The sequence below is a fragment of the Schistocerca americana genome, chromosome X (genome assembly GCF_021461395.2).
Source record: "Schistocerca americana isolate TAMUIC-IGC-003095 chromosome X, iqSchAmer2.1, whole genome shotgun sequence".
Taxonomy (NCBI): Eukaryota; Metazoa; Arthropoda; class Insecta; order Orthoptera; family Acrididae; genus Schistocerca; species Schistocerca americana.
The window spans coordinates 198442166-198469089 of NC_060130.1; the positions used below are offsets into that span (position 1 = coordinate 198442166).

Sequence of the window (26924 nt, forward strand, 5' to 3'; positions counted from 1 at the left end):
GTCCCTGTACCTCAGAGCAGTGAAATTGCCATCAACAACCACTAGAGGGTTACGGTGGCCCCAAGTAATGCCAGCCCAGAACATCACTCCGCCACCACCTTGTTGCCCATGTGGGCCACATTGTTGAGGGCGTTCTATATTACCGAATGTTTCCAAACACATTGTCTGCGATTATCAGGGTACAAACGGACACGACTTTCTTCCATAAACAACTCACGACGCCAATCCTGAGCGTCCAATCGACATGATTCCCTGCCTACGGAGTCCAAATGGTTCAAATGGCTCTAAGCACTATGGGACTTAACATCTGATGTCATCAGTCCCCTAGACTTAGACCTACTTAAACCTAACTAACCTAAGGACATCACACTTATCCATGCCCGAGGCAGGATTCGAACCTGCGACTGTAGCAGCAGCGCGGTTCCGGACTGAAGCGCCTAGAACCGTTCGGCCATAACGGAGTCCATGGTGACGCGGTGTACGGCGTAATGCTCGTCATGGTCGTCGACCATAGAGATTCCCATCATGCAATCATCTCCTAACAGTTTGAAGCGATACTTAATGTCCTGTACCCTCTTCGAACGCCGAATTCGGTTCTGGAGCGATCGGTCCACGATTTCTTTGACGCAAAAGTCGTAGGTATCGATGATCCCGTAGACCTGTCGAATGAGGACGGCCTGTGCGGTGTAAGTCCTCAACATTGCCTGTCAACTGGAAGCGGTTCCGTATCCACTCCACATCGTTTTGACTCCGGTGCACACTTCGAGCTGCTTCCCTGGTTAACAAGTCTTCTGTGCCTAACGTGATGATGCCGACTCGATCATTGCTCCCTATTGTCCTTCGTGGCATGATGAATGTTCACTGTACTGTTCCACAGACGACTCTGCTGCGTGCCAGCTGGTGCTCTACTTTCAGCTGAACTGCTGCAATCCAGTCCATTGCGGAGTTCTGTCAATAGGTAGCCCCCATGGTAATTGAATGTATGTTTACAAACAACAACAACAGGGGTGATCTTTCAACCGGTACAGGAACAACAACAATAGCAAAGCACCTGCGTGACATATCGGAATGATGCAAAACTTTTGTTACTGTGTGTATATCCTTAATTGACCGTCAGTAAGCCAGTTAGTGAAGTGGATTCTTTATTAAGTTGATTAAACATATGGCTTCTGCATTTTAATAATTAAATAAACTGAAGCTCGTTTATAGGGAAACTTAACTTCTTAGCCGTACCACTGCAATACGTTAGCCATCTTACATCACACGGACTAACGGCACGTTTGCAATTACAGAAAGGAGATTCACTGCTATCTTAACCTGATGGACATAAAATGCGTCTCATCACACTCACTGGAGTCGCGACACATAAACAGTAGTTTCAAGTTCACAGATAACATTTCTCACATGCTGCGGATGTGAAAGCTGCTGATGCACGATTATGACTCATGTTTTGCGTTGTCGTGCGCCTATCATGCTCACGCGGCGATTTGTACAGCTATTTTCGCGATTTAACTCAAAATGTAAGCCCACTGTCTGATCAGAAAATTACGTCACCATGTCTTTTTGATTTATCGGACAAAGAAATACTTCCATTGCAGGGATCTGAAATGACGACCGCCACTCTGAGTGCCATCGTACTTGCGTACTTCAGCGATCTTTTTTGCAGAGGCCTATGGTGCCTAAATCGCTGAGACGAGGATGAGGTTAGTCCAGGAGCAATTTGTTGATGAACAGAATTCGCGTTGTTGGAATATCAGCAGCTGAGGGAGAAGAGATGAGATTTAAAGTGTCTGATCGTTGAATTTTGTGCCTAGAATCTTGTGTAGCGAGAGGGTTACACACTATTGACAGCAAATGTCCCTAAGATCGGAAAATTAAAACTGGTAATCCCTCTTCCCCTCCCCCCATTGTTTTGAGAGCAGAAGACTAGGCAAGCAACAAGCAACACGTTTTCCATTCTCTCTTGCATACATTTCATAATAATCACGGAAGCAATGTTGCATCTGACATTCATACAGCATAGTTACACGGCATACGGTAAGGCCTGAGGAAGTCAACGCGTGCCAACTCCTTTAGATCCTAGTCAAGAGTACAGGGTTCCGTTTGCTCACTGCTATAAGCGACCGTGCATTTTGCTTGTCAGATTCACGCCGAGGAAAGACTTCACGTATGGACCCCGTAGTAAAAACTAGATTTAAAAAGTTAATCTAGTGTTTACTGCGGGATCCATATCTGAACACTTTCCTCGGCGTAGGTCTGACCCTGGGAGTGCTTTGCAATACCATGTCATTTTGATCTGCGGGAGGCAAAGCGTGTATGCCACCTGTTTGAGCATAGTTTAAACAACGCCCTGCGTGTCTTCGTAAGGAAACGAGGATGGAAGGAAGATTAGGACTTAACGCCCCGTCGATGAAAAGCTTGGATTGGACAAGGACTGGGAACGAAATCGGTCGTGTTCTTTTCGAATGAACCGTATCAGAATTCGTCTTATGTGATTCAGGGAAACCACGATCATTGCCAGATTGGGATATGAATCCCACACCTCTCGTGTGATCACCGCACTGACACTTCGCATTCTGTGTGTTTTCGCATTTCATCTGATGTGTGGTATCTTGAGACAACGATGGGAAATTAGCCCGATCAGCGTACAACGGGTATCCACCAGCAGACTACTACACCCAGGTTGTTCAGAGCAATGATCGTTAAACCAAGGCGAGGATCTGATGAGAGTTTGGTTCCTCTCCTCACCTCACAAGCTCTTGCGCGATGTGTTACACGATCATTTCGCCTTAAGAAAACAAATACTTTTTTAGCATTTTTTTTTCAGAATAAATGAAGACATATTGTTAGTTATATTCAGAACATCACACTAATTCACGGATGAAACAACGGTTCCTGTCTGCTGTGCATATTAGCGCTGCATTGTTAAAAAGAAGAGCTTAATTTACGGAGGTGTCATTATCCTTTTAAGCTGTGATTTTTCAAAGCGTTTAGTTAAAAACAATTAAGAAAATTAATGGTGGTACATAATCCCGTAATTACCTTCATCCTGTGAGACTGAATTTTCACAAGAATAATGACCAGCGCTACATGAAACGCTCTCATCGAAAATAGCTTCTGCTGATCATTCACCTAATCTAATATTAAATGCCATCTTCTGGAGGTATTATGAAACAAACTCTAGAAACCCTTGCGTTCAGTATGCTTGATACCTCGGTCTTCTGTTGCGTCGATGGTTGTAAGTTCAGGAAATACGCACCTGTTCACAGCTTGATTGGTAACTGTCGGATGCGATCCTTAAACAGGTTGCTTACTCCATATACTCATATACTGTGAACGGTAAAGTGTCAAGCAGGAATTTGACTTTCATTTCAAAAAGCTAGTGTTGTTTTTATCTACGTGCACTATAGTCGCCGCTGAGATGATTTAACTTTGCACCGAAGGTCTTCTGAGAGAAATCTATTATATGTTATTGACCACTATTCGATTAGTCACGGACAAATCCGTTATTCCAGGGGAATGAATCATCGGCACTTGATTCGTGATAATGAAACTAGCACGGCGATATCCGATGTTTTTACACTTCTCAGCTGTAGCCTTTAAGTATGTAATCATCTTGATGCTACATGAGAAACATTTGCAACCACAGAATGAATCTGAACTGTAGTGACAACTTTCTAGAATCTGATAGTGGAATCGGCTTGGTGCTTCGATGTAAGACCCACCGGTGTTTAGTAGATCATTACAGAGTAATTGATGCCGTTTTCGGTTGTGTATCGCCGGCCGAAGTGGCCGTGCGGTTAAAGGCGCTGCAGTCTGGAACCGCAAGACCGCTACGGTCGCAGGTTCGAATCCTGCCTCGGGCATGGATGTTTGTGATGTCCTTAGGTTAGTTAGGTTTAACTAGTTCTAAGTTCTAGGGGACTAATAACCTCAGCAGTTGAGTCCCATAGTGCTCAGAGCCATCATCGGTTGTGTATCACCGAACATACCGACACACGATTGCGAATGCGTGTGATACCGTACTTATAATGCATATCAAAAAACAAAAAGTGTCAAATATTGTCATATTTCACGTGCGTGTCCAACTCAAGAAGATTGGCCATAACTACAAGTCGACGATGGGGTCAATGGGGAGGGAGCACCAATACAAGGATCGGCCGAGAATCAGGAAGGGTCTTGACTGTGATGTCGTGAAGGAACCACCCAAGCACTCGCCTCGAACGATTTAGTGACACCACGCAAAGCCTACATCATAAGTTTAGTTATAACCACCGCACCACCTCATTACGTCATTTGCAGTCCGAACTACCAACAAGAAGTATGGCGGTTCACATCCCTGTATGACCATTCCTATTCAAATTTTCGACAGGCTCCTTCCGATTCATTGCCGTAACTCTCTCTCTCTCTCTCTCTCTCTCTCTCTCTCTCTCTCTCTCTCTCTCTCCGTATTAGTGTGCCTTAGATGTCCCTAAAGGTGCGTCCACATGATGTCGTTTTTGTGTTCCACTTTGGAAATACACATAAATTTCCAGCAGCGCAAGAACGGATACGCATTTGTCCATACGTAATCTCCTGGAAATGGGGGCCGTGCATAGAGCGCATTGCTTCCCACCGTCGGTGAGAATCTTCGCGCTTTTCAGTGGACGACAGGCAGATGGTGCCCATGTGTGTTTGATAGTTGAGTGTGTTGAGGTTGTGTTGTGAAGCGATTTATATGTATTAATATCTGGTGACTCCAAAGGAAGCATGCTTAAATATATAGATGATTACAGACAAAGGAAAACCGTATGGAATGCCACTTCTAAATATTATTTGAATAAAAATTTGGGATGTGAATCCCTGACCGTGAAGTATTAGAAAGAGTCTCCGATCATATTTTTGTAAAGAATAAGATACCGTTAAGTTCCGAAGTAAGTACAAAGAGAAGAATAAGGCAGAAATTTGTGAAAAGTGCGTATGATAACTGTGGACGACTATTCGTGCTATGGCGGCTTAACAGAATAACAACTGAAGAGCGTGACATCTGAACAAAAGAAATGCTGGGGTGTGTGTAGATCCTCAACAAGCTACTAGAAATAGAAATGAAGGACAATGGTGATGAAAAAATACAAAATTGGAAAACTTAACCTCCGTTCTAGTGGATTTTGGCGTCTATGAAGTTCCCAAATTTGTCGAGTTCAAATAGTTCAAATGGCTCTGAGCACTATGGGACTTAACTTCTGAGGTCATCAGTCCCCTAGAACGTAGAACTACTTAAACCTAACTAACCTAAGGACATCACACACGTCCATGCCCGAGGCAGGATTCGACTGTAGCGCCTAGAACCGCTCGGCCACCACGGCCGACAAATTTCTCGAGTCTGAGGATGTAAATCTACATATAACCAATTTTATTATGATTTAAGTTCTGTAAACAACGTTTTCTTTTCTAAAACAACGTACAAATGACGCATTGAAAGCTAATGAACCTTCACATAACGACTAAGAACTTCCCGTAAGTATTTCTCAGTTCCACGAATAATCACAAATGTTTTGTTTTGAAATCCGAAATAAATAGATCAAACTAGTAATAAGTCGCCGGTTGCTAGCTAACGAAGTGTTATCGTCTGCCTTATCGCTGCAGTTCCCCAAGCAGAAAATCTAAAATTTCGGTGTGAACTAGTCATGAAGTTTGCAAACAAAACTTCGTCACTTTGTATTTCTTGTACCTCTATTTATTTAGATGCTTCCTTACCTACAGTCGCTTCCGTGTTTTCTTTTTGTGTCGCCTTTTCATCACAATAAACTCAGCACAAGCTTCCAAACAGAAAAGGGGATCCATAACAGACTGCTTGCGCAATGAGGCAGTGTGTGGACACGAGAACTCCCATGCGTACATGCGGTATTTCCACAAATTTTTGTGAATACCCTTTTATTCCCGTGCGTCTGCGGTTGCACTCGTGGAAAGAGGCATCGTGTGGACATACGTTAAGCATGCCAATTCCTATGCATCAATCCATCGGTATTTTCTTTTTAAATATATCTTCACAGTCAGTCCCGTAGCTTATTCGAGGGATTAATTCCCTCTCATAGTAGTCTTCAACTCAGACAATGATGATAATTCACACGAAGGAAGGAAGGAAGGAAGGAAGATTAGATGTTAACGTCTCGTCGACAGGGCGTTAATTAGAGACGGAGCACAAGCTCGGATTACGAAAGGATGGGGAAGGAAATAGGCCAAAACGTTTTTCAAAGGAGCATTCCCGACATTTGCCTGAAGCTGTTTAGGGAAATTACGGAAAATGTGAATGGCCGGACTGGGAGTAGAACCGTTGTCCTCCAGAATCAGAGTGCAGTATGCTAACCACTGCCCTTCCTCGCACGGTAACTCGCTTGTTCCTCGAATTTGTCTTGCACTTCATCACTGGCGAGACTCGTATACTGCACGCCGAGAAACCACATTGATCACTAGAACTGCTCGGGTGTCTGCGGTACCGCAATCATGAGCGCGATCCGTAGCTCCGCCTCTGATGAAAGTGAAGGCTACACCCTGGATGTGGGTCAGCGGTGCGGCTTCGTGCGACTGGGAAATCTTATCGGAAGCAGGCGCAGTGAAAACGCCTCGGATGTTTCAAGGTGCATCAGATGTCACGACTTCTTCTCGTCTACTGCGGTTTTGCTCTACTCAGCGAAGTTAGTGGAGAAAGTTTTGCGGAATCCTTTCTTTAGTTGACTCTAAGAAATACAGTTAGATTTAAGTTACAGACTGTGGTGACTTGTCTTCAGTTAGGGATGACTTATTTCAGGTGACAAATTATGTAGTACAAATATTTGAAATCTGAAACTTCCCTAGAGTCCTCAGATCGTAGGCTATCCTGAAATATTGTCATGCGCATTAGTAGCAAATTCGTTTTGGCGGCTGCGGTAGTAGAGCTCATGTTCTTTTCGAAGAATTTAAGTGATCGCGATGGAAACAGTATTAGTGTATTTCACAACATATTGTAAGGGTAGAGAGAGAGAGAGAGAGAGAGAGAGAGAACGTTAAAAATAAACCCAGTCTTAGCAATCAAGCATCGTGGTCTAGCTATATTTGTATCTAATGAGATGCATAGAAGTAACGAAGCTTTAGTAAGTCGTTTATATACTATTCATGCAAACTGCCACGCAAAACATTGTTCCAGTTTTAAGGCGGAGAATATGGAGACAGAAGAGCAGTACGATGCGTCGTCCATTATTGATATCTCGCATACGACGGATGGGTTACATCTTTAACTAATACCACTAATCATTGTCTGTTTATAAACTTAGAGACGAGATGGTATTTTTTTAGAAATATGTGTGGTAGCGTTATTATTAAGTATAAGTGTATGTAAATCGTTTCCATTTACGGACTGAAAGGGTTACTAACATTAAAGAAGTTAATGAGAAATTTGTTGAGGATCGGGGTCCTACTGCGAAACCTAAAATATAATTTTCTAATACATTATGTCGATTTTAATTACAAGGATTCTGTTCTACGACTGAACAACCACGGGAGTATAAACTGTTCTTTCTTTCCTGCTTTTTATTAGACCCAGTGGGATCGCCGAATGAATTTTGTGACAGTTTTGCATCTCCTTCCCCGTCAAGCTCTTGGCCTGATGAATGAAGGTTATAGTTTGTCTCGTCGATATGGAAGTAACTAGAGGCAGATCATTTTCGCAGGTAAAGAAATATAGGGAAATGAGTTGGAAGGTGCTTCAAGGAAATCTAAATAAGAATGGTCAGACAGGAGTGTGAAACTCCATATTTCTTACTGGTTCGTAGAGTAAATGATCGACTGAGATGGAGCAGTGAGCAGTGGAAGACTGTGAACCCTTGTTGTAGGCTTCTCATGGTTGCCAGAAATCGTTCAAGGTGAAAGCCAGGATGGTTCCTTCACGAGACTACAACCAGATTCATTCATGATACCTCGTCATCGACGAGACGTTAGACCATACCTCCTCCTCAGTTGTGTAAAAGTGAGAGCAGATACCCAGTCGTATCTAAAATTTGTTTTGCCCCTTCTCAGTGAAATTTCCAAGTTGTAAAATTTTTCATATACTACATCAAACTGTGTTGCTCGATAAGCGGCTGAGTGAACTGTTTCACATAGCATAAGGCAGAGATATACCACCTCAATTATCAGTGTGAGAGGTGAAACAACATAATACTCAAACCACCCTTCAGGTTCATAACTGCTTTGAATCAGAGTAGAACGAAGTGTCCGCCGTTCTTTCTGTCACAAAGATAGGTCCTATCGATTTTAAACTTTATAGTGAAGCTGCCGTGTGTTCGATCTGTCCGACGATCGTGTAAGGCCAGTAAGTAGTAAAACTTGGGAATCATGTTGAGGAGGAACCTTGTTCGAATCACATTAGGTACTCTGTGGACTTCAGTTTTTTCTAAATCATTTACGGCAAGTTGATTTCCTCCCCAGTCCTTAATCAACTGAGTTGGTATTGCACCTATAATGTCTCAAGTCTCGTGGTTATCTAGAGCCCAACCCTGGAACAGAAAACAGGAATAGTGCCCATTGTTTATCAGATGCGTGTTATTAATTCGTTACATTTCACGTTTGCCCCAGTTCATGTGCCAATGTGAAACCATCAATTCGTCTTTAGTGGACGTACGGTGTTAGTTGTCATTTATCACCTTACGACAACAGTGCTGTGGTAACACTATAGCAAAAATCATCTTTAGAAGATAAAAATAAAACTTCGTAGATTTTTTCAAACACCACATGGTCTGTGCTATACAACTGTTTTAATTACAATGTAATGTTTGATTTTTCTTTTATTTTATGAAGAAATAATATCTTTGACCTCCTGACTACAAATAAACCCAACATTTTGGTGGCACCAAAGAGACATGTATTATCCTGTTAAAAGGATTACGGTCACCAAAGCAAAAAGGTTTATCAACAGAGTCATTGGTTATTTGTGATTGGTGGTACTGGAATAGACGACATTCCCTCAGAACTATTGAGATCCCTGGGAGAACCAGCCACGCTAAAACAATTCGACCTGATAAGCGAGATACTCTCTAACAAACAAAAAAGACGCACCCCGAAGGAATTAATCGAATGGGGCAGAAATCGGTAGATCGACTGTACATGTACAGACGAACAAATGATTAAAATTTCAGAAAAATTGGATGATTTATTCAAGAGAAGAAACTTCACAAATTGAGCAAGTCAGTAAAGTGTTGGCCCACCTGTGGCCCTTTTGCAAGCAGTTTTTTTTTTTTTTTAACTTATGGGACTTAACTGCTAAGGTCATCAGTCCCTATGCGTACACACTACTTAACCTAAATTATCCTAGGGACAAAAAAACACGCACACACACACACACACACACACACACACACACACACACACCCATGCCCGAGGGAGCCCTCGAACCTCCGCCGGGACCAGCCTCACAGTCTATGACTGCAGCGCCTGAGACCGTTCGGCTAATCACACGCGGCTGCAAGCAGTTATTCGGCTTGGAATTGATTGATATAGTTGTTAGATGTCCTCCTGAATGATATCGTGCCAAATTCTGTCCAACTGGCGCGTTAGATCTTCAAATTTTCGAGCTGGTTGGAGGGCCCTGCCCATAATGCTCCAAACATTCTCAGTTTGGGAGAGGCCCGACCTTGCTAACCGAGGTAGGGTTTGGCAAGCACGAAGACAGGCAGTGAAAGCTCTCGACGTGCACTGTTGGGCATTATCTTGCTGAAATGTAAGCCCAAGGATGGCTTGCCATGAAGGGCAACAAAACGGGGCGTCGACGTACCACCGTGATTTAAGGGTGAAGCAGATGACAACCAAAGGGTCCTGCTACGAAAAGAAATGGCACACCAGGCCAGATGACACTTTCTCTTGAATAAATCATTAATTTTTTTTCTGAAATGATAATCATTTGTTTGTCTGCACATGTACAGGATGACAATTATTGAACTATATGAAATAAAGCAACTTCTGAACAGCTTGCGTTAGGACGTTCAAACTGCACGGTTGGCTGTGGGGCATGATGGGAATTAGTATGCACTGTATGGTTTGGTTTAGCGACGAAGCCCACATGTATTTGAGTGGGTTCGTCAATAAGCAAAATTTGTGCATTTTGGGGCCTGAGAGTCCGCATTTCGCGATCGAGAAGTCTCTTCACCCTAAATGGATGACTGTGGTGTGCAATGTCCAGTCATGGAATAATCAGTGTGATATTCCTTGATGGCACAGTGACTATCGAATGGTACATGAAAGTTCTGTAAGTTAAATTCATCCCCATTATCCAAAGTGACTCTGATTTCCATAAGATGTGATTCATGCAAGACAGAGCTCGACACCATTGAAGCAGGAGAGTGTTCGATGTTCTGGAGGAACACTTTGGGGACCACATTCTGGCTCTGGCGTACCCAGTGGCCACGGGCATGGGCCTCGATTGGCTGCTATATTCTCCGGATCTGAACACATGCGACTCCTTTTTGTGGGGCTATATTAAAGGCGAAGTGTTTAGCAATAAGCCCAAAACCACTGCTGAGCTGGAAACGGCTATTCAGGAGCTCATCGACAGCATCGATGTTTCGGCACTTCAGCGGGTCGTGCAGAATTTCGCTAATCCTTTGCGCCACATCATCGTCAATATTTGCAGGCATAACGAACATGCCATAACCTAAATCCAATATCCGTAGTGACGTTTGCATGTTGAATAAAGTGTATGCACGCCGTAGTTTGTAACTAATGTGCGTTTTTTCATATAGTTCAATAATTGTCACTCTGTGCATGACATCTGCCGATTTCCGTCCCATTCGGATAATTCCTCCATGGTGCGTCGTTTTTTTTCCGTCAGAATGTATGTGAGACAAACGATATACCCTCATATCTGAAGAAGAATTAATTTATTCCATGACCAAAGAAGGCAGGTTCTGATAGGTATGATGTTAACAAACCATCAGTTTAGCAAGTCGTGTCAGTATTTTCCTTCAACAAGTTATTTACAGAAGATGGAAAAATAATTGGTAGGTGTTGATCTCAGTGAAAATCAGTTTGGCTTCCAAAGAAATGTAGGAACAAGTTATCGTAGATCAAGTGGACAAGATTTAACCTACGTTTATAGCAGTTGTATATTTAGAGAAAGCTTTTGGCAATGTTGACTGGAATATGTACCAGCCGCACAGAAAACAGACTGCAGTTGCAACAGTCAAAGGGCTCGAAAGGAAAGCTGTAGTTGAGAAGGGAGTGAGGCAGGGTTGCAGCCAGTACACGATGTTATTCAGTCTGTACATCGAGCAGGCTGTGAAGGAACCCAAGGAGAAATTTGGAAAAAGAATTAAAATCTAAAGAGGAGAAATGAAAATTGGACGCTTGCTATTGACACTGTAATTCTGTCAGGGACAGCTAAGGACTAATTGAACTAAGTGCGCTATACCTGTCAACAGAAACGAAAATCATGTCGGGTGTGTAACTAAGCATTAATGATACAAAAACGATTGATAGCACTGCGGCATCCGTCATGTCGATTGCTTGACAGAATTTGCACTTGGTGTAATGACACGTGAACTCAAAAGCAGAGAAGACTTTTATTTATTGAAAGAGTCCCGGGGAAGAGCTGTGCATCTACAAAGGAAATCGCGCACAAGCCGCTACTGTGACCAATTCTCAAGTACTTTCCCATAGTTTGGATTTCGTATCAATTAAGATAACATTTTGTTGATATATGGAAATCTGAATGTGGTTGGCAGAATATTTGAAGTCCATGCTTCAGAACAAGTGTTCAGTGCATTAGCCATTTTTAACTTTACTTGGCATGAACCTAGATGACAGCATGATATGCAGATAGGAGTGAGAACTACCTTGATCTCATGTTTGAGGAAGCTGAACTGGTAATTGGAGTTGTCCAACTGAAATATACATCTCCCATTATACAAGGTGCGTTCTGGAAACTTCAATGTATGGTCTCAGAAAATAAAGGAAACGAGTGTTACAAAATAATTAACTTTACTGGCCTCAAAGTAATCACTATTAGCTACATTACACTTCTGACATTGATTGTAAAGCTGTAGAAAACTGTGAGCAAATGCTTCTTGTGGAATCGTGTGAGGCACCGTGGTCGCACGTTCGTAGACTTAGGCATCATTACAGGAGACGAGACCAGTTGCTACAAATACTATCCGGAAATGAAGCAGTCTTTTATTGATAACCCCTTCTGAAATTCAAACTGACTTTTGCAGATGTCATTATGCTCACTGAGGCGTTTAACAATCCTCGCATGCATTAGTTTCTCTAAAACCTTGCAAAAACTTGACAGTAGTGATACTGGCCAATAGGTTGCAGTATCTGCCTTATCTCCCTTCTAACGTTTCAGAATTGTATGCTTAGCCTTTCAGGAAGTATTCCTTGCTTAAGTGATGCATCGAAAATGTGACAAAAGATTTTACTTATATGGCTGCAGCAGGATTTGAATAGTTTGCTATGTATGTTGTCAACTGCAGTGGAGTTTTTAGTTTTGAAAGATTTAAAGACTTTTTCAATTTTCAGAATGATGATTGTTGTTCCTTTGGTCTGTTGTAATTTGCTAGGTACACTGGCTTGTGGGAAATTCATGGCTTGATTTATAGAGGCTTGCAACCTTATTTGTTCTGTCACTATTAACAAAAGTTTGTTGAATATATCAGCAATTGTTTTTGGATCACTAACAAGATGATCTTTATTTTTTTAATTTAATTTTTCACTGCAAATTGCACTTTCCTTCTTCACAAAATTTGAGATAGTTCTTACTTTATTGCATGAGTTAGCTATTTCTGCCTTCAAGAACATGTTCTTTGATGCCAGTATGCTTTTGTTAAGAATTTTATTGCAAAATTTGTAATGCCTAATAGTATTTGGATATCTTGATCCCTTGGCTGCTGCAAAAAGAAAAGAAAGAAAAATGAATAAGAAATTTTGATGCTCTTAGTAATCCAAGGCCTGTGACCTGATTTAAACAGATTTTCCCTCACTAACTTTTTAGGAAATTTTTCTTCATAAACTTGTAACCTCATCAATAAATATATTCTATTTGGCATTCAAATCAACAGCAGCATATACTGGAGACCAGTCCACATGCTATAATTGATGATTAAAATTTTCCATGGTTTGTCTGTTTGATCCTAATGTTTTCCCAACTACATTTATACGATTTATGTTGAGGAACTGCCCATCATGATCAGAGATGCCATTTATAATATTTTCAGAGTTAAATTTTTACATTAATCCTTTTTTATAAATATATTATCTATTAAAGTACTATAACTAGCTGTTACTCCAGTTGGACTACCTACCACTGATACTAAGCTGTAAGAGCACATCAGGTGTTCAAGATCTGCCCTGTTTCTATTTTCTGTTAAAAAGTCACCCATTACAATAAATAACTTAGTTTTTCTAGACAGGTGGCATAAGAGTGATTCAAAATGTCTCAGGAAACATTCAGATATCCAGCAAGGACCCCATAAATTGACAGCACAATAACTGTTGCACTATCTGCTGTTATCTTGATGCCACTTACCTGAAAGTGCTGTTCAGCACTGTATTTGCTTAAATCTGGAGGTTTATACAGTACAGTGTGTTTTGTACTACTTAGTACACAATGGTAAGGAGAGGTGGTCTACGGAGTGGTGCAGCAGCTGTCATCATAGGAAAGCTGGACAGGAGCAGAAATGATTAGCGAACACATAAATACCCTAAACAGAAGTTCTACTTAACTTGCGGCTTTCTTCAAGAGATGCAAAAAAGCTTTACAAAACAACATGCAGCAATAAGGTTCAAGTATTATAAGAAGCAAACTAAAGAGCTTTGTGCAGTGTGAGGCTCCCGCTACTAATGCATGAGCAAACTGTCAGAGGCTGACTAAGACTGAAGACTGCGACAGCAACAGACTGGTCGTGTAGCTGCTGCCAGCCATCCTATGTTGTAGTGGCGGAGGACACTTGAACTCGTAGCTGCAGAAGACGTGGCTCAGTGGGCACACTTCATTGGATCCACCGGGATCCCACACGACCGCTATTTGTGTTTGTCGGAAATCTGCATTCCCATTGCAAACTGCAACTGTGAGATGCCAGTGGTATCGATCTATGACGCCACACATTATTTCTAACAAATATCACAACACCACCCTTCCGTGAACTAGATCTACAGTAATGAGCAGTTAAACAAAATTTTCAATCTGTAACATGGATTCAGTCAGTGATAGGGTGTTCTGAGAAACAAAGAACAAAGTATATTAGGTTCACTTCCATATTCTTCATCTTTTACGTGTCTTAGCAGTTGGTCCTTCTTATTCTTCAGGCCTATTAAATTTTAATGAAATAAAGTCAAAGTTTGAGACTTATTCCTCATTGTATTTCTATATTTGTTTGAAGCAGTTTTTTTTTTTAAGTGCACTAGTTAGTCCTACTTCGGACATTGGAGGTTCACTTTGAATACACGAGATAGATGTTTCACGTCATTTTGACAGCTTTTCTCTTGTGTGACTCAACAACTGCATCTATACAGTGGAAAACACTGTGAAGTGGATAGTAGAGGGTAGACTTTCTCCCCATTCCATTTATGTATAGATTGCAGGAAAAATTACTGTTTAATCACTTCTTGGTGCACTGTAATTAGTTTAACTTTCTCTTCACAGTCCCTATGAGACTGATACATAGGGTGCTGCAGTATATTCCCAGATTCCTTGATTAATACTGGTACTTGAAACTTTTTAAGCAGGCTTTCGCAGGCTAATTGAAGGCCATCCTCAAATGTATACCAGTTGATGCTTTTTAGCATTTCCTTGCAGACTCCAGTGAGTTGAACACACACATGACATTTCACACTGCCCTTCTTTGCACACATTCAGTATTCCCTGTTGGCCCAATTTGGTGTGCATCCCACACACACATGCAGTATTCTAGGATGGGTTATATGACTGTTTGTATGCAACTTTCTTTGGAGGGGGAATGCGTTTCCCCAGTATTCTAATAATGAATTGAAGTCTACCACTTACTCTACTTTCAATTGAGCATATGTGATCATTCTGTGCCATAATTTCACAAATATTTTTCTCCCAGGTATTTGCATAAGCTGACCAATTACAACTGTGATCTTGATATTTTACTCATTTTGTGAAGTTCACAGTTTTATATTCCCCAACATTTAAAGCAAATTGCTAGCTGTTGCAAAACTTTGAAATCTTAACAAAACATTTGTGTAACTTTTTGCCAGATAGTACTTAGCTGTAGATAACTGCATCATCTGCAAAAAGTTTAAGGTGGCTGTTAACATAGTCTGCCATGTCATTAACGTACAACATGAACAGCAAGGGTTCCAACACTTTCTACTCAGGATGTTCCTAATGGCTTTTTGCAATATAAAAATAATTTTTGGATTATTGCTGAGGGAGTTACCCCCAACAGTGATTCCATACTAAAAGCATGGGTCAAAAAGAGTATGGTACACTGTACATAAGATTGTTTGTTAGCATAATGTGCAAGCTGTTTCACAGAAAATATTACAGTGCTTAATTTATATGCATGCAATGTCTGTATGTTATCTTGATTGGAGTTTATCATCTAATATGATTCTCAACAATGTAATAGAGATACCATAACTTCTCCCAGTCTTATTTCATCTATCAATATATCTACGTGATCTTCCTTTTCCCTATATGTGAACAACATGAGGACTGTTGTTTTTTAGGTTCTTCAGTTCTCAAAATATTTTCTGGCCACACTTTCTATTGCTAACTTCTGCTAGCCCAGTTTACCTTATCTTTTGTCATCACTGAAGTAACAAAGTGCCTTGTTGCATTTCTTCTTTCCCAAAACACAAAGTAGTTGAGATTCACTTGTGTGCTAGCTGATCAGCTTTCTTTGTAATAGCCAGTACAGTTGAGATGATAGTATGCAAATAAATGTACATCATGTACAATGTTATTTATGAGACAGCACAATTACCGTGCCATATATTGTCACCCATGGAAGTTTTCCATCACATTTTGTTTATGATGTTGGTGCTTAAAGCAGAGAATTTTATTGATCACATAATTAAACTGAATTTCCTTGGTAAGGTGGGGCACTTCTGTTGAATCTGGATTACTGATAAAGTAAAAGACCTTTCATAAACTGATGAGTTTTATTTATTTATATTATGATTTACCATGGAAATGACTGCAGCCAGAATTGTACTTAAGGACACAAAGGACCAAATCAATGCACTTAAGTATGGATATGCAGTCAGTGGCGACACACGAGACATTATAAGGACATACAATCTCCGGTTCCATGTAACAAATCCAAAACATACAGAAACATCTAGCTCATTAATAGACCATGTTCTGACAAATGCACCTACAGACAGACAAAAAGTTGAGGTTATAAATACTGTTGTTTCAGACCATTTTGGACAAACAACTGAACTGCGAGATCACATAAAAACTGAGGAAAATGTAGTGGCTAAATTTAGACAAACTAATCTTAGAAATCTGAGCAACCTACGTTTTTTTTTTTCCTAAAAGAAGCAAAGTGGGATCATATTTACAAAGAGGACAGCAGGATTTTAATAATTTGCTAGATATGTTGTCAACTTCGGTGGAGTTTTTAGTTTTGAAAGATTTAATGACTTTTTCAATTTCCAGAATGATGACTCTTGTTACTTCAGTCTGTTGTAATGTGCTAGCTACACTGGCTTGCAGGAAATTCATTGCTTGATTTATGGAGGCTTGCAAAGAAAGAGGTGAGAATCTTTCTGTGGCAGATCAAGACACCACATACATACAGCTTGTCCTAAATTATCCAGAACTATTAGGGGTAAACCAAACAAAATTGTTCACCATAGAAATTATAAAATTAAGAGATGAACTGATTGAACTCTTTCAAACGTATCAGAAAAGAAAAGGTCAGGTCACTCATGAGGCTTACAAGTGTAAGAAGAAAGCATACACAATTATGATAAGAGAAGCAAAAGCCAGCCACCAAAAATTTGAAATACAATCTTCTTCTAACATATTTAGAACAGTATGGGATTACATAAATGAAAACAGAAAAGAATTGCATGCTTTGGAAGATACAAATATAGCATTGACACGTGAAGGGAAGAAGTGACACAAGTGTACAATATTTTCAACCAGCACTATATAGCAATAGTGGAGAAACTTCTAAAACAAAACATATCAGCACCAAAAAGAATGGAAAGACCCAAAAAGGTGCCCACGAGTTTATACCTGCTCCCTACAGATGAATCAGAAGTTCTTAAAAAATTGGAGCTCTAAAAATAAAAATATAGGTGGTCTGGATGTCATCTCAGCAAAAATGGTCAAACACTGTGCTAGATATCTTGCTAAGCCTCTAGCATTCCTGATAAATTCAGTACTGAAGCAAGGAGTATTCTCAAAATGTTTAAAGATGAGTTAAGTTTTGCCGGTATTCAAAGAAGGGGATAAAGGAAACCCCAGAAACAATAGGCCCATAATGATCACACCTGTTCTGTCAAAAATATTAGAAGCAGTGATTAAAGATAAGTTTATGAACATCATAGAGAAGCATAACATCTTAAATCGTGCACAACATGGATTTAGAAAAGGAAAATCCACCAAGAATGCAGTGACAAACCTTGTAACCCACATCAGTGAGGAACTGGATCATAAAAAAAAGTATCTAGTGTCTATTTAAACCTTTCAAACCTTTTGACTGTATCTGCCATGAGAATCTTCTACAGAAACTGAACTGTAATGGCATAAGAGGGGAAAGGAAATAAAACATAAATCTGGAAATACAGAGAGAAATGTGTGCTCTGATTTTCTGCAGGTGAAAATATATATATATATATATATATATATATATATATATATATATATATATATATATATATATATATGCCCCATGCTTTAAATGAAAAAGTGATCATGTATGGTGATGACACAACTTTCCTAGTATGTAGTGACTCAGTGAAGGAGAAGGAAAAAAAGAACCAGTGAGAACTTGCAGATGGCAGAAAGGTATTTTACAGAAAGTAACTTATTGACCAACAGCAACAAAACTAAGTGTACAAATTTCAAAACAAACAGAACCAGCGGAGCAGAGGAATTTACTCTGTGCATTGGTGATGTACACTTAGAATCAGTGGACTGTAACAGGATTCTGGGTATAGACGTGGACAAATTTCTGACGTGGGGAGAACATTTTGACAGGATCTGTTCCAAAATAAGTATGAATATATTTTTAATGAAAAAAGTGCTATACGGTTGACACAGAAACCTTGCTTAAAACGTACTATGGACTTATTTTCCCACACACATTGTTCTGTAACCCAATATGGGGTGGTGCAGATGTACATGCAGAAAGAATTGTAGAACTTCAAAAGAAAGCCATTAGGTGCATAGCTAAACTAACACCTCAGGAATTCTGCAAAAACAAATTCAAGGACTTTAAAACAGCAACTGTACCAAGTTTGTACATATATGAGACAATATTTCTTCTAATGGTAAATGGTACAGCACCTCTAAACAGAGACTTTCATGATCACAACACAAGAACCAGAGAAAATCACCACATCTGCAGCAAAAGACTGAAAATGACACAGGGACCCTAGAGTTGCAGGATGCTTATTTTATAATAGACTACTATTTAGCATCAACAGCATAAAGGAACTGACCACCTTCAAAAGAAAACTCAAGGAACACCTCATCTCTGGATGCTGGTATAAGGTAAAATAATACTTGTTGCCAAATCCATAGGACAAACGTAAGTTGGAATGTCAAATTTTCCTGAAAGGAGGAAAAGGAAAACAAAATGTAGTGCTGAAAATACATAAGAAAACATAGAGACTAAGATGTAGTGTTGCAGTAATGTATAAATGTCCTAATATTTCTATGCAGCGAGTTTAACATAGGTGAACTAAAAAAATTCTTCTAAACATATTATTTATTATTATTAGCAGTATGACAAGAACAATTAGATTGTAGACTTTCCGTATGAATGCTAGACTGTTGCATAAATCAATGCAAGTGATCATATATCACTGATTAAAAATATTATCAGTAAACATTACTACAGAATTACTTCATGTATCAAATGGCAAATTTCCAAGAAATTTGTTTATTTCTGTATAAATTTGCAACATAACATGTCTAAAACCATTGTAAAACAGATCAATGACAAAAAATAAACTATAACTATTAATACACCGTTTCAGTATACCCACCGATCTAGTTCCTAGAAAGGAATTAGTACTTCCATCCATTTTACTTGGTTGAATTTTATAACATGACAGACCCACATTCAATAGGAGGCCCATTTCAAATAATGATTTTTCTGAAATTTCACTATGAGAGTAGTATGATAAGTCTGGTAAATTTATGTGAAAGAATGGAACATTTTGGTTGCACCTTCCTGGTTGGTGAACTTGATTATTCTAAGGATCGTATAAAGAATTTCAACCTTGTACGGTGTACCGTTCATTGTTGACAGTCATTTGAATTGGTGAGTACACCAGCAATAGAAAATGGTGAACACCGATTTTAATGCCATTATGAAACACTTTCATTTGAAGGGTTGGACTGCCAAACAAATCAAAACAGAACTGGATGAAGTTCATCCAGACTCTGCACCATCATTGAAGACAATTTACTTTAGGATTAATGAAATTAAATGTGGTTGGGCAAGCACCGAAGATAAAGCACACTCCAGCTATCCAGTTGATGTCATCACTTAGGGGACCATTGACAAAATCCATGATATGATAACGCAAGACGACCAAATAAAAATTCGTGAGATTACTGAGGCTGCAGACAGCTCAACGGAGTGCATAATATCCTGCAAAGGAAATTGGCTTTGAAGAAGTTGAGGTGGCTAAGGTGGGCGCTGTGATTGCTCACATTCGACCAAAAGCCCATCTTGCAGAACATTTCAATACAATGTCTGACAGTGTTTAATCACATGAGCTGCTAAGCTGATTGTGCAACGATTCTCGCACTTGTAAACTATTGCTATCTTCAAAATTTTGTGTATGATATTTTTCCGAAATACTTTTTCACCGATTTGTGACTGTTGATAAAAACCTGGATCCATCATTACACACCGTAGTCAAAACAGAAGTCAAAACAATGGACAAAGGCTGGTGTAAGTGCACTGAAGAAGGCAAAGACCATTTTGTCAGCTGCTAAGGTGACAGCCACTCTTTTTTGGGATCCCTGAAGAACAATTTTCATAGATTGCTTGGAAAAAGGCAGAACTGTAACTGGACCCTTTTATGCTTCATTGTTGGATAGTTTGAAACTTGCATTGGCTGAGAAAAGGCTGAGGTTGCCATGCACACAAGTGCTCTTTCACCATCCCACACATCAGTGATGAAAATGGAAGTGCATGAATGGGCTTTGAACTGGTTTCTCATCCACCAATGGGTATTTTGCAGAGTTTGACAGAACCTATTTTTCCAGTGGAGTGAAAAAGCTAGAGGATCATTGCAGCTAGTGTATTACCCTCAAAGGAGACTGTCGAGAAGTAAGGTCAGCTGCTTATGGAACAAACATTTGTTCTTGCCTGCCTCTCTCTCTCTCTCTCTCTCTCTCTCTCTCTCTCTCTCTTTTACCAGGCTTATCAAACCACTCTCATATATCACTTAAAGTAAATGGCAGGCTTTGTTCTTTATTGAGAACACAGTTGATTCCCTCTGTGTCTGTATGGAAATAAGCTAGTGCTCAAGGCATAATTATGTCTCTGGTTGTCAGACATCAGTATAAAAGGAAGTTTCACTCAACAGTCACCGTATATCGATACATCCATGTAAAAAAGGATGTTTGATAGTTATAACAATATTGTTCATGATTAAATTTAAGAGCTTTGCTGAAGTATTAATGTTGTGTCTTTATAATATTAACTTCCGTTTTAAAATGTTGTACTTAAAACCAGATGGGCAGTTCGGTGATGCTGTATACCACAAGCTGACTCAAAACTTTCATTACCTGGTCCAGAAAAGATCAGTTTTAAATATATTTATACATAGAACTACATCAACTTCATACAAGAATCCTACACCACACATCTAAAGAACATGTTCTGAGAAATAGGCTACTTTAGATGAGGAAATAAGATGGTACTCACTAATAAATAAAAATATGGAGATGACCAAACACCACAAGGTGATTCACCTACAGTACTCCTTCCTTTCTGTAAGACTATATTTAGTAAAATAGACAGAGGTCTGGTCAAATCAGGAGTACAACCTGGTTTATGACCACTAAGGTGACAAAGCTGTGCTACATCCAGTAAAAGAATCTAAGGATTTCTAATACTCCTTGCGAGTGCAGCAGTTCAGTCTGCAAGTACAGTGTTAGAACATTGTGTGGCACTACATGAAATATTGAGATCTGTACAAATCAGCTTTCGTAAAGGGGAGCCTCAAATATAAGCATCACATTGTATTTGATGGGGCAAAAATTTGGTCCTATGCATCAACCTACAGGGATTCTATAATGGAGATAGCTAGTAAAATTGGACTGAGCTACAAAAACTTAAACTTGGGCAACAACTGCATAGAAATGGGTATCTATGCTATGATGCCCCAGAGTTCTTTTCCTCCCAGCAACATTGGTGACATTAACATCATTCCTCTACCTCAGACACTGTCATGTTCTATTGTAGCATGGATTTATTTCTTAGCCTCACAGAGACATAATTCAGACAACTGTTACATGTAAAGTTCAAAAAATGGCTCTGAGCACTATGGGACTTAACTGCTGAGGTCGTCAGTCCCCTATAACTTAGAACTACTTAAACCTAACTAACCCAAGGACATCACACACATCCATGCCTGAGGCAGGATTCAAACCTGCAACCATAGCAATCACAAGGTTCCAGACTGAAGCGCCTAGAACCGCTCGGCTACTGCGGCCGGCACGTGTAGAGTACCACCACAAAACAAGCTATGATAGTCAACTCCTAATAATCACAATAGATCAGGTTATCCTTTAAATGTACCGAGGCAAAAAAAATTTGAGACTTATATAAAAGAATACTGTCACGATAAATGATTCTCTATCAGCAGTGGAAACAAAGCTTTTATAGTATCCAGTCAATGAAGTGTCCCATGATGTTTTAAGTTATCACAAATTACATTTTTTGAAAGAAATAATGGGAGGATTATCACTACATGTTTTGCACGAATGTATGTCCTAAAATTGCACATTTTTTATTTTACTAGAATGTGGTATATGTGACATGCACTATAATGAACTGCAAAATATATGCTGTTTCTAAGTAAGAGTACGACAACATTTTTTATGTGCATTTGGGTTCCCATTATGAGGTGTGATGTTTAACATTTTATTTTTCATACGGTTTCCTACGCATCCTCCCACAGTATAAAGGTAAGCTCATATGTAATGCTAAACATTTTCCCCTTTCTTTATTGATAATGTATCTGATTTCTCTGGCAAACACAAAATTATATGGCTCCTGATGCTTTAAAAATTATGCCTTAACGGAGCATTTTTCTTCTCCATGGTGTAACATTATAGACAGTTTTAAAATTGAAGTTTCATATAGATAACAAAAATGTCAAATTGATAAAGCCTATATACCTACTTCAGTGTCTAGAGAAATGTCACACCAAAACACTAACAGCAAACTCTGGATGGAATATACATAATGGTATCAGAAGTACACAGATGATGTGATGCATGATGCTTAAAGACATTCGTGTTATTTACTTTGTACACGCACTTGAGATTGTTCCTGTTTCAACCACAAACTTCATAAACTTATTATTTTTTATACAATAAAAAGACAAAGCACACAGTATGCAATAATTGGGCAAAAGTTGGATCTAGCCTCTCACAAAAATTGTAAGCAATTATGATGTGCATTGTTTCACAAAATTCATCAAATTATTTTAGAACAATTGCAGCCTCCACAATGGGGGAGGGTAATAAAAAACCAATGTTTCCTCAAAGTGATTCCAAACAGTACTAAAAATTGCGATCAATGAGAAGAGCATTAAATGTGGGATTACACTATACTCGCTCATTAGTAAACCATTATTTTTTATTCAGCACCTCCATTTACAATCTGCAGGTAACTCTTTATTTGAAGACTTATTATTTTATTGAAACAAGTCTGCCAAATGATGCCATATGTCTCATCACCCATATTTGCATTATATTCGACAGTCTTCATAATCACTGTGTGGGGAGTAAATAGGTAGAAAAGTCGTCACATTAGGTGCAAGTGTTTAAAAATTGTGTTTACGAAGCCTGATGAAAAAGAAATTGGCACACTGTTACCTCCTAACTTGGGGAAACATATTCATCAGCAGTTTCAGGAATTGATCGGATTACACTTGTCTGGTGCATGCTGTTTCAGGCTATGTTTACATGAACAGTAGTGTGTCTGCAGCTCTCATTCCATGCTCTCAGTATAATTGTCAACGTGTGCCTCACTCTTGGGGATATACACATCAAGGCTGCTGAAAAAATTGTTATGCGGAACTATGGACACTATTTACTGCTCTATATTTACAAAATGTGAGAAAACTGCAATCAGTCAATAGTATATGTAGAAAGCGTTTTTTTCCCTCGTGATAATTAGTTCTTTCCTTGACAGTTAGGAAATTAACAAAACTTTGTCATAACGACTCCTTTGCAGTCAACATCATGTGACAGAGGAACTAAGTACTGAAATGTGTTCCGTGAAAGAATTAATGTCTATCCCATTAGTCTCAATGCCTCTAAAGTACATAAATTCTTTGTATAACACATTGCAAATTGAATCTAAGGTAGTATTTACGCAGTGAATCAACGAATGTTAATGAAGACAGGTTTCATAGACATAGCAAATTATCAATAAAACTTGCGGATAAAGTTAGTCGTCGAATATTAAAATTTCTTGTTGGCGTGTTGTTTCGGTATCCCTTAATATTGCAAACGCCTGGTTTCAGTTTTATATTCAACATCGCACGAGCGAGCCATATAATGACAAGTTTCTTCAAGAACGACCGAGTAACAACAACCTAGCCGTAGCGATCGAATGAATCGTTTGACAGTGCACGAGAAATCACAAGCGTCAATTCCTTGCATATGAGAGCATCGCTCCGCTCGCCATAAATTATATCTTCGGTCAACGTAACCTGTGATCTCTTTGGAGTCATTGCCGTTTGCCAGGTGGTTGTGAATGACCAAGTAGTTCACGTTAGAGGAACTGTTGTTTACTTGAAAAGGTAATTTAGAGGATTTCGTGGCACGGCGTATATCATAAAAAAGTTAATTTTACAAGATGATGTCCTAGCGGTGTTCTTCTGCAAGATAGTCATTTCCTTTAAATAGAGCCCATAAAATTCTAACCATGGGGAAATTTCCCGAATATATTTCCGTAATTAAAGAACAATTAGAATCGTTAAAAGAAGTAATCTATTGGCGATTAAAGTCAGCTGTAGTACAACGTCATGCGTATTGCCTCCCATGTCCCAAAACTATTTAAATGTATAACAACAACTGTCATTAAAAGTCTTCGAACAATTCACCATTCTGTTTGTTTGTACATTTGTTTGCTATGACAGTATTACCCAACATAAACACGACGTAATTTTTTTCAGTTTGAAGTGTATTTCAAAAACTGTTGTCGAATATATGCTGTTGATGTAGAAGTTTATTTGGCTGAATAGTGTTCGTAATCCTAACTGAAGCAATCATTAAGGAAACATATGTGCATACATACTTTCTCAATGTATTTCGTGTTAATTTTTGCCATGGATACAAGAGTATTGGCTTAAATTTTTGATGACACGAACTGCAACAGTCTTATTGTAAGTATTTACTATACTCATGATATAACTGTAATACATCATTCCTATCTGGAAGTCACATACCAGCAACATTACATCTCTGCCATCTTTCATCAGTGAACATACAGACTGGCTTGTATACATTATAGATGCACACTTACCCATTTGTGTGTGTGTGTGTGTGTGTGTGTGTGTGTGTGTGTGTGTGTGTGTGTGTGTGTGTGTGTGTGTGTGTGTGTGATTATTGAATTTAAATTCCAAATATTTCTTTTGCAGCTGTCACGCCAGTCACTGAGATTCTTACAGACTTTTAACACAACTTCTTCAAATATACTACACATTCATAAAGGTAAGAAAAACTTCAGGTGAGAAAATATACACACTTACAGAAAGGTTGATGCACTGATTTTAAAATACATTTTGCTGTCTAATTTGTGCCGTCGCAGATGGTGGGAATCATTTCTTTATGTTGCTCTCAATTTTGGCCTCACCTGGCATTTGTTGGACTTACCCTGAGCATAGGAACTTTCAGACCTACCCTCATCTCTCATACCATCACATGATGAGGATCATTATTATTGATATTATGAAAGCATAATATGTGAAACCTTGACAGTTACCACAGGACAAGATTCTTTAAACAAGTGGCACAGATGTTCCTAAACATTTTGTAAATTACGCTTACTTTATTGTTAAAGCTGGAATAAATGAATAATGGGCCAGCTTTTCTTTATCACATTACTTGAGATTTATTTCAGAATTTCTCATATGAATATTGTTTGCATTAATTTCAACTTTAATCTGCAAGAAATTGAATAAAATACAATGTAATATTAAAAATAAGTAATTTTGCATTAATATTCTACAAATGCAAAAATTTACGTTTTTGTTGGAAGTAGGCCTAATCATAACACGACTTTAAGTATTTAGTAGTTACATTGATCAAAATGTGTTACATGATCATGTGTGCTGTAGAGATCAGTAGTGTGGTACAGTTCTGAAGTATCATCAAGACCCATGATTTTAACTTTTTTCATTTGTAAAAAAGACTACTGCTGAAATACAAGTGGCCACTAGTTTTTTTGTTGTTGTTTTGGTATTGCAAATATGATGGGTAAAATTTTAAAGGGAACCCATCACAAATTTCAGATTGTTTATTTGTACTGACTATTTCATACATTTTTTCTAAAATATGTTGTTTTTCTGTTTTCTTTCTTTTGACAGGCACAAATATGCCGTGTCCTTTTATGTCATATTTGTCTCCAAATTTTGTTCGCAATTATGGAGCCAATCTTATTAAAACCTATGGAAAATTCTGTCCCGTGATCTCACGCCTTGTCACTACTGTGGCATCAGTTGATTCAAATGCTGAAGGTATTTTACAATTTAAGTATATTTACTTTTTAATATAGACATATTGTGCTGTAGGTAAAATTCTTGATAAAAATCTGTTATTTACAAACAAGCTCTCCCCCTTTGCTTGCGGATGCTGTTTTTTGAATTGAAGCATTCTAATGTTTTAAGATATTAAGTTTTTGTTACTAAACATTTTGCACTGAAATCTGTTTTGGTGCTCTAGAATGTTTGAAATAACTATGGTGAGAAATATCAAGAAATCATCTGATGTGACATTATGGATACTGGGAGGTTATAAACTAAATAAGTGTGAGCTATGGTGTTAGTTAATGCTTAATTTCACTTCTAGTAAGTCTTTGTATTTTGTATTATGTAGAAAAGTTAATTGTGATTCTACAGCTACCGTAATTATTTTCTCGGAACCTTGCATAGTAAAGGAATATGGTTGCATGTCATCTTTCAGACTGACAGTTGCTTATATTTTATGAGCTGCTACTGTCTGACTGTGTCAGTATGTGGTCATTATTTTCACTTGTACCATTTCAGGAGTTATTGTAATGTAAAGTGTATTTGGTTAAAATAACAGCCATAATACATAAATATGAAAATTATTGTACAGTAGTGGAATTTTTCCATTTGCAGCAGCAGATGCCATGAAAAAGTGTCCTTTTCTAGCAGAGGTTACACCTTTGGTAAAAGAGGCAAGCAAAGAAATGCAAGATGATGTTATTGAGCTGTCTCCATCAGCAGAAAAAGGTGAGTATTGTTAACTGGTTCTGTGTCACTAAAATAGTGTG

General features: G+C 38.8%; 1 protein-coding gene across 2 annotated transcripts in view; it reads left to right on the top strand.

The window, feature by feature from the left end:
* The window catches only part of LOC124554898 (5-aminolevulinate synthase, erythroid-specific, mitochondrial), a 106387-nt gene that overhangs the window by 35583 nt on the left and 43880 nt on the right, over window positions 1–26924 (top strand). The window contains exons 1-4 of one of the 2 annotated variants that reach the window (XM_047128587.1): window positions 24118–24207; window positions 25048–25120; window positions 25996–26145; window positions 26770–26883. In XM_047128587.1, the coding sequence (XP_046984543.1) occupies window positions 26004–26145; window positions 26770–26883 (256 nt within the window). In that variant the 5' untranslated portion in view covers window positions 24118–24207; window positions 25048–25120; window positions 25996–26003. Of the gene's footprint in view, window positions 1–24117; window positions 24208–25047; window positions 25121–25995; window positions 26146–26769; window positions 26884–26924 lie in introns of those variants that run through there. The other variant, XM_047128586.1, reaches the window with a different exon arrangement.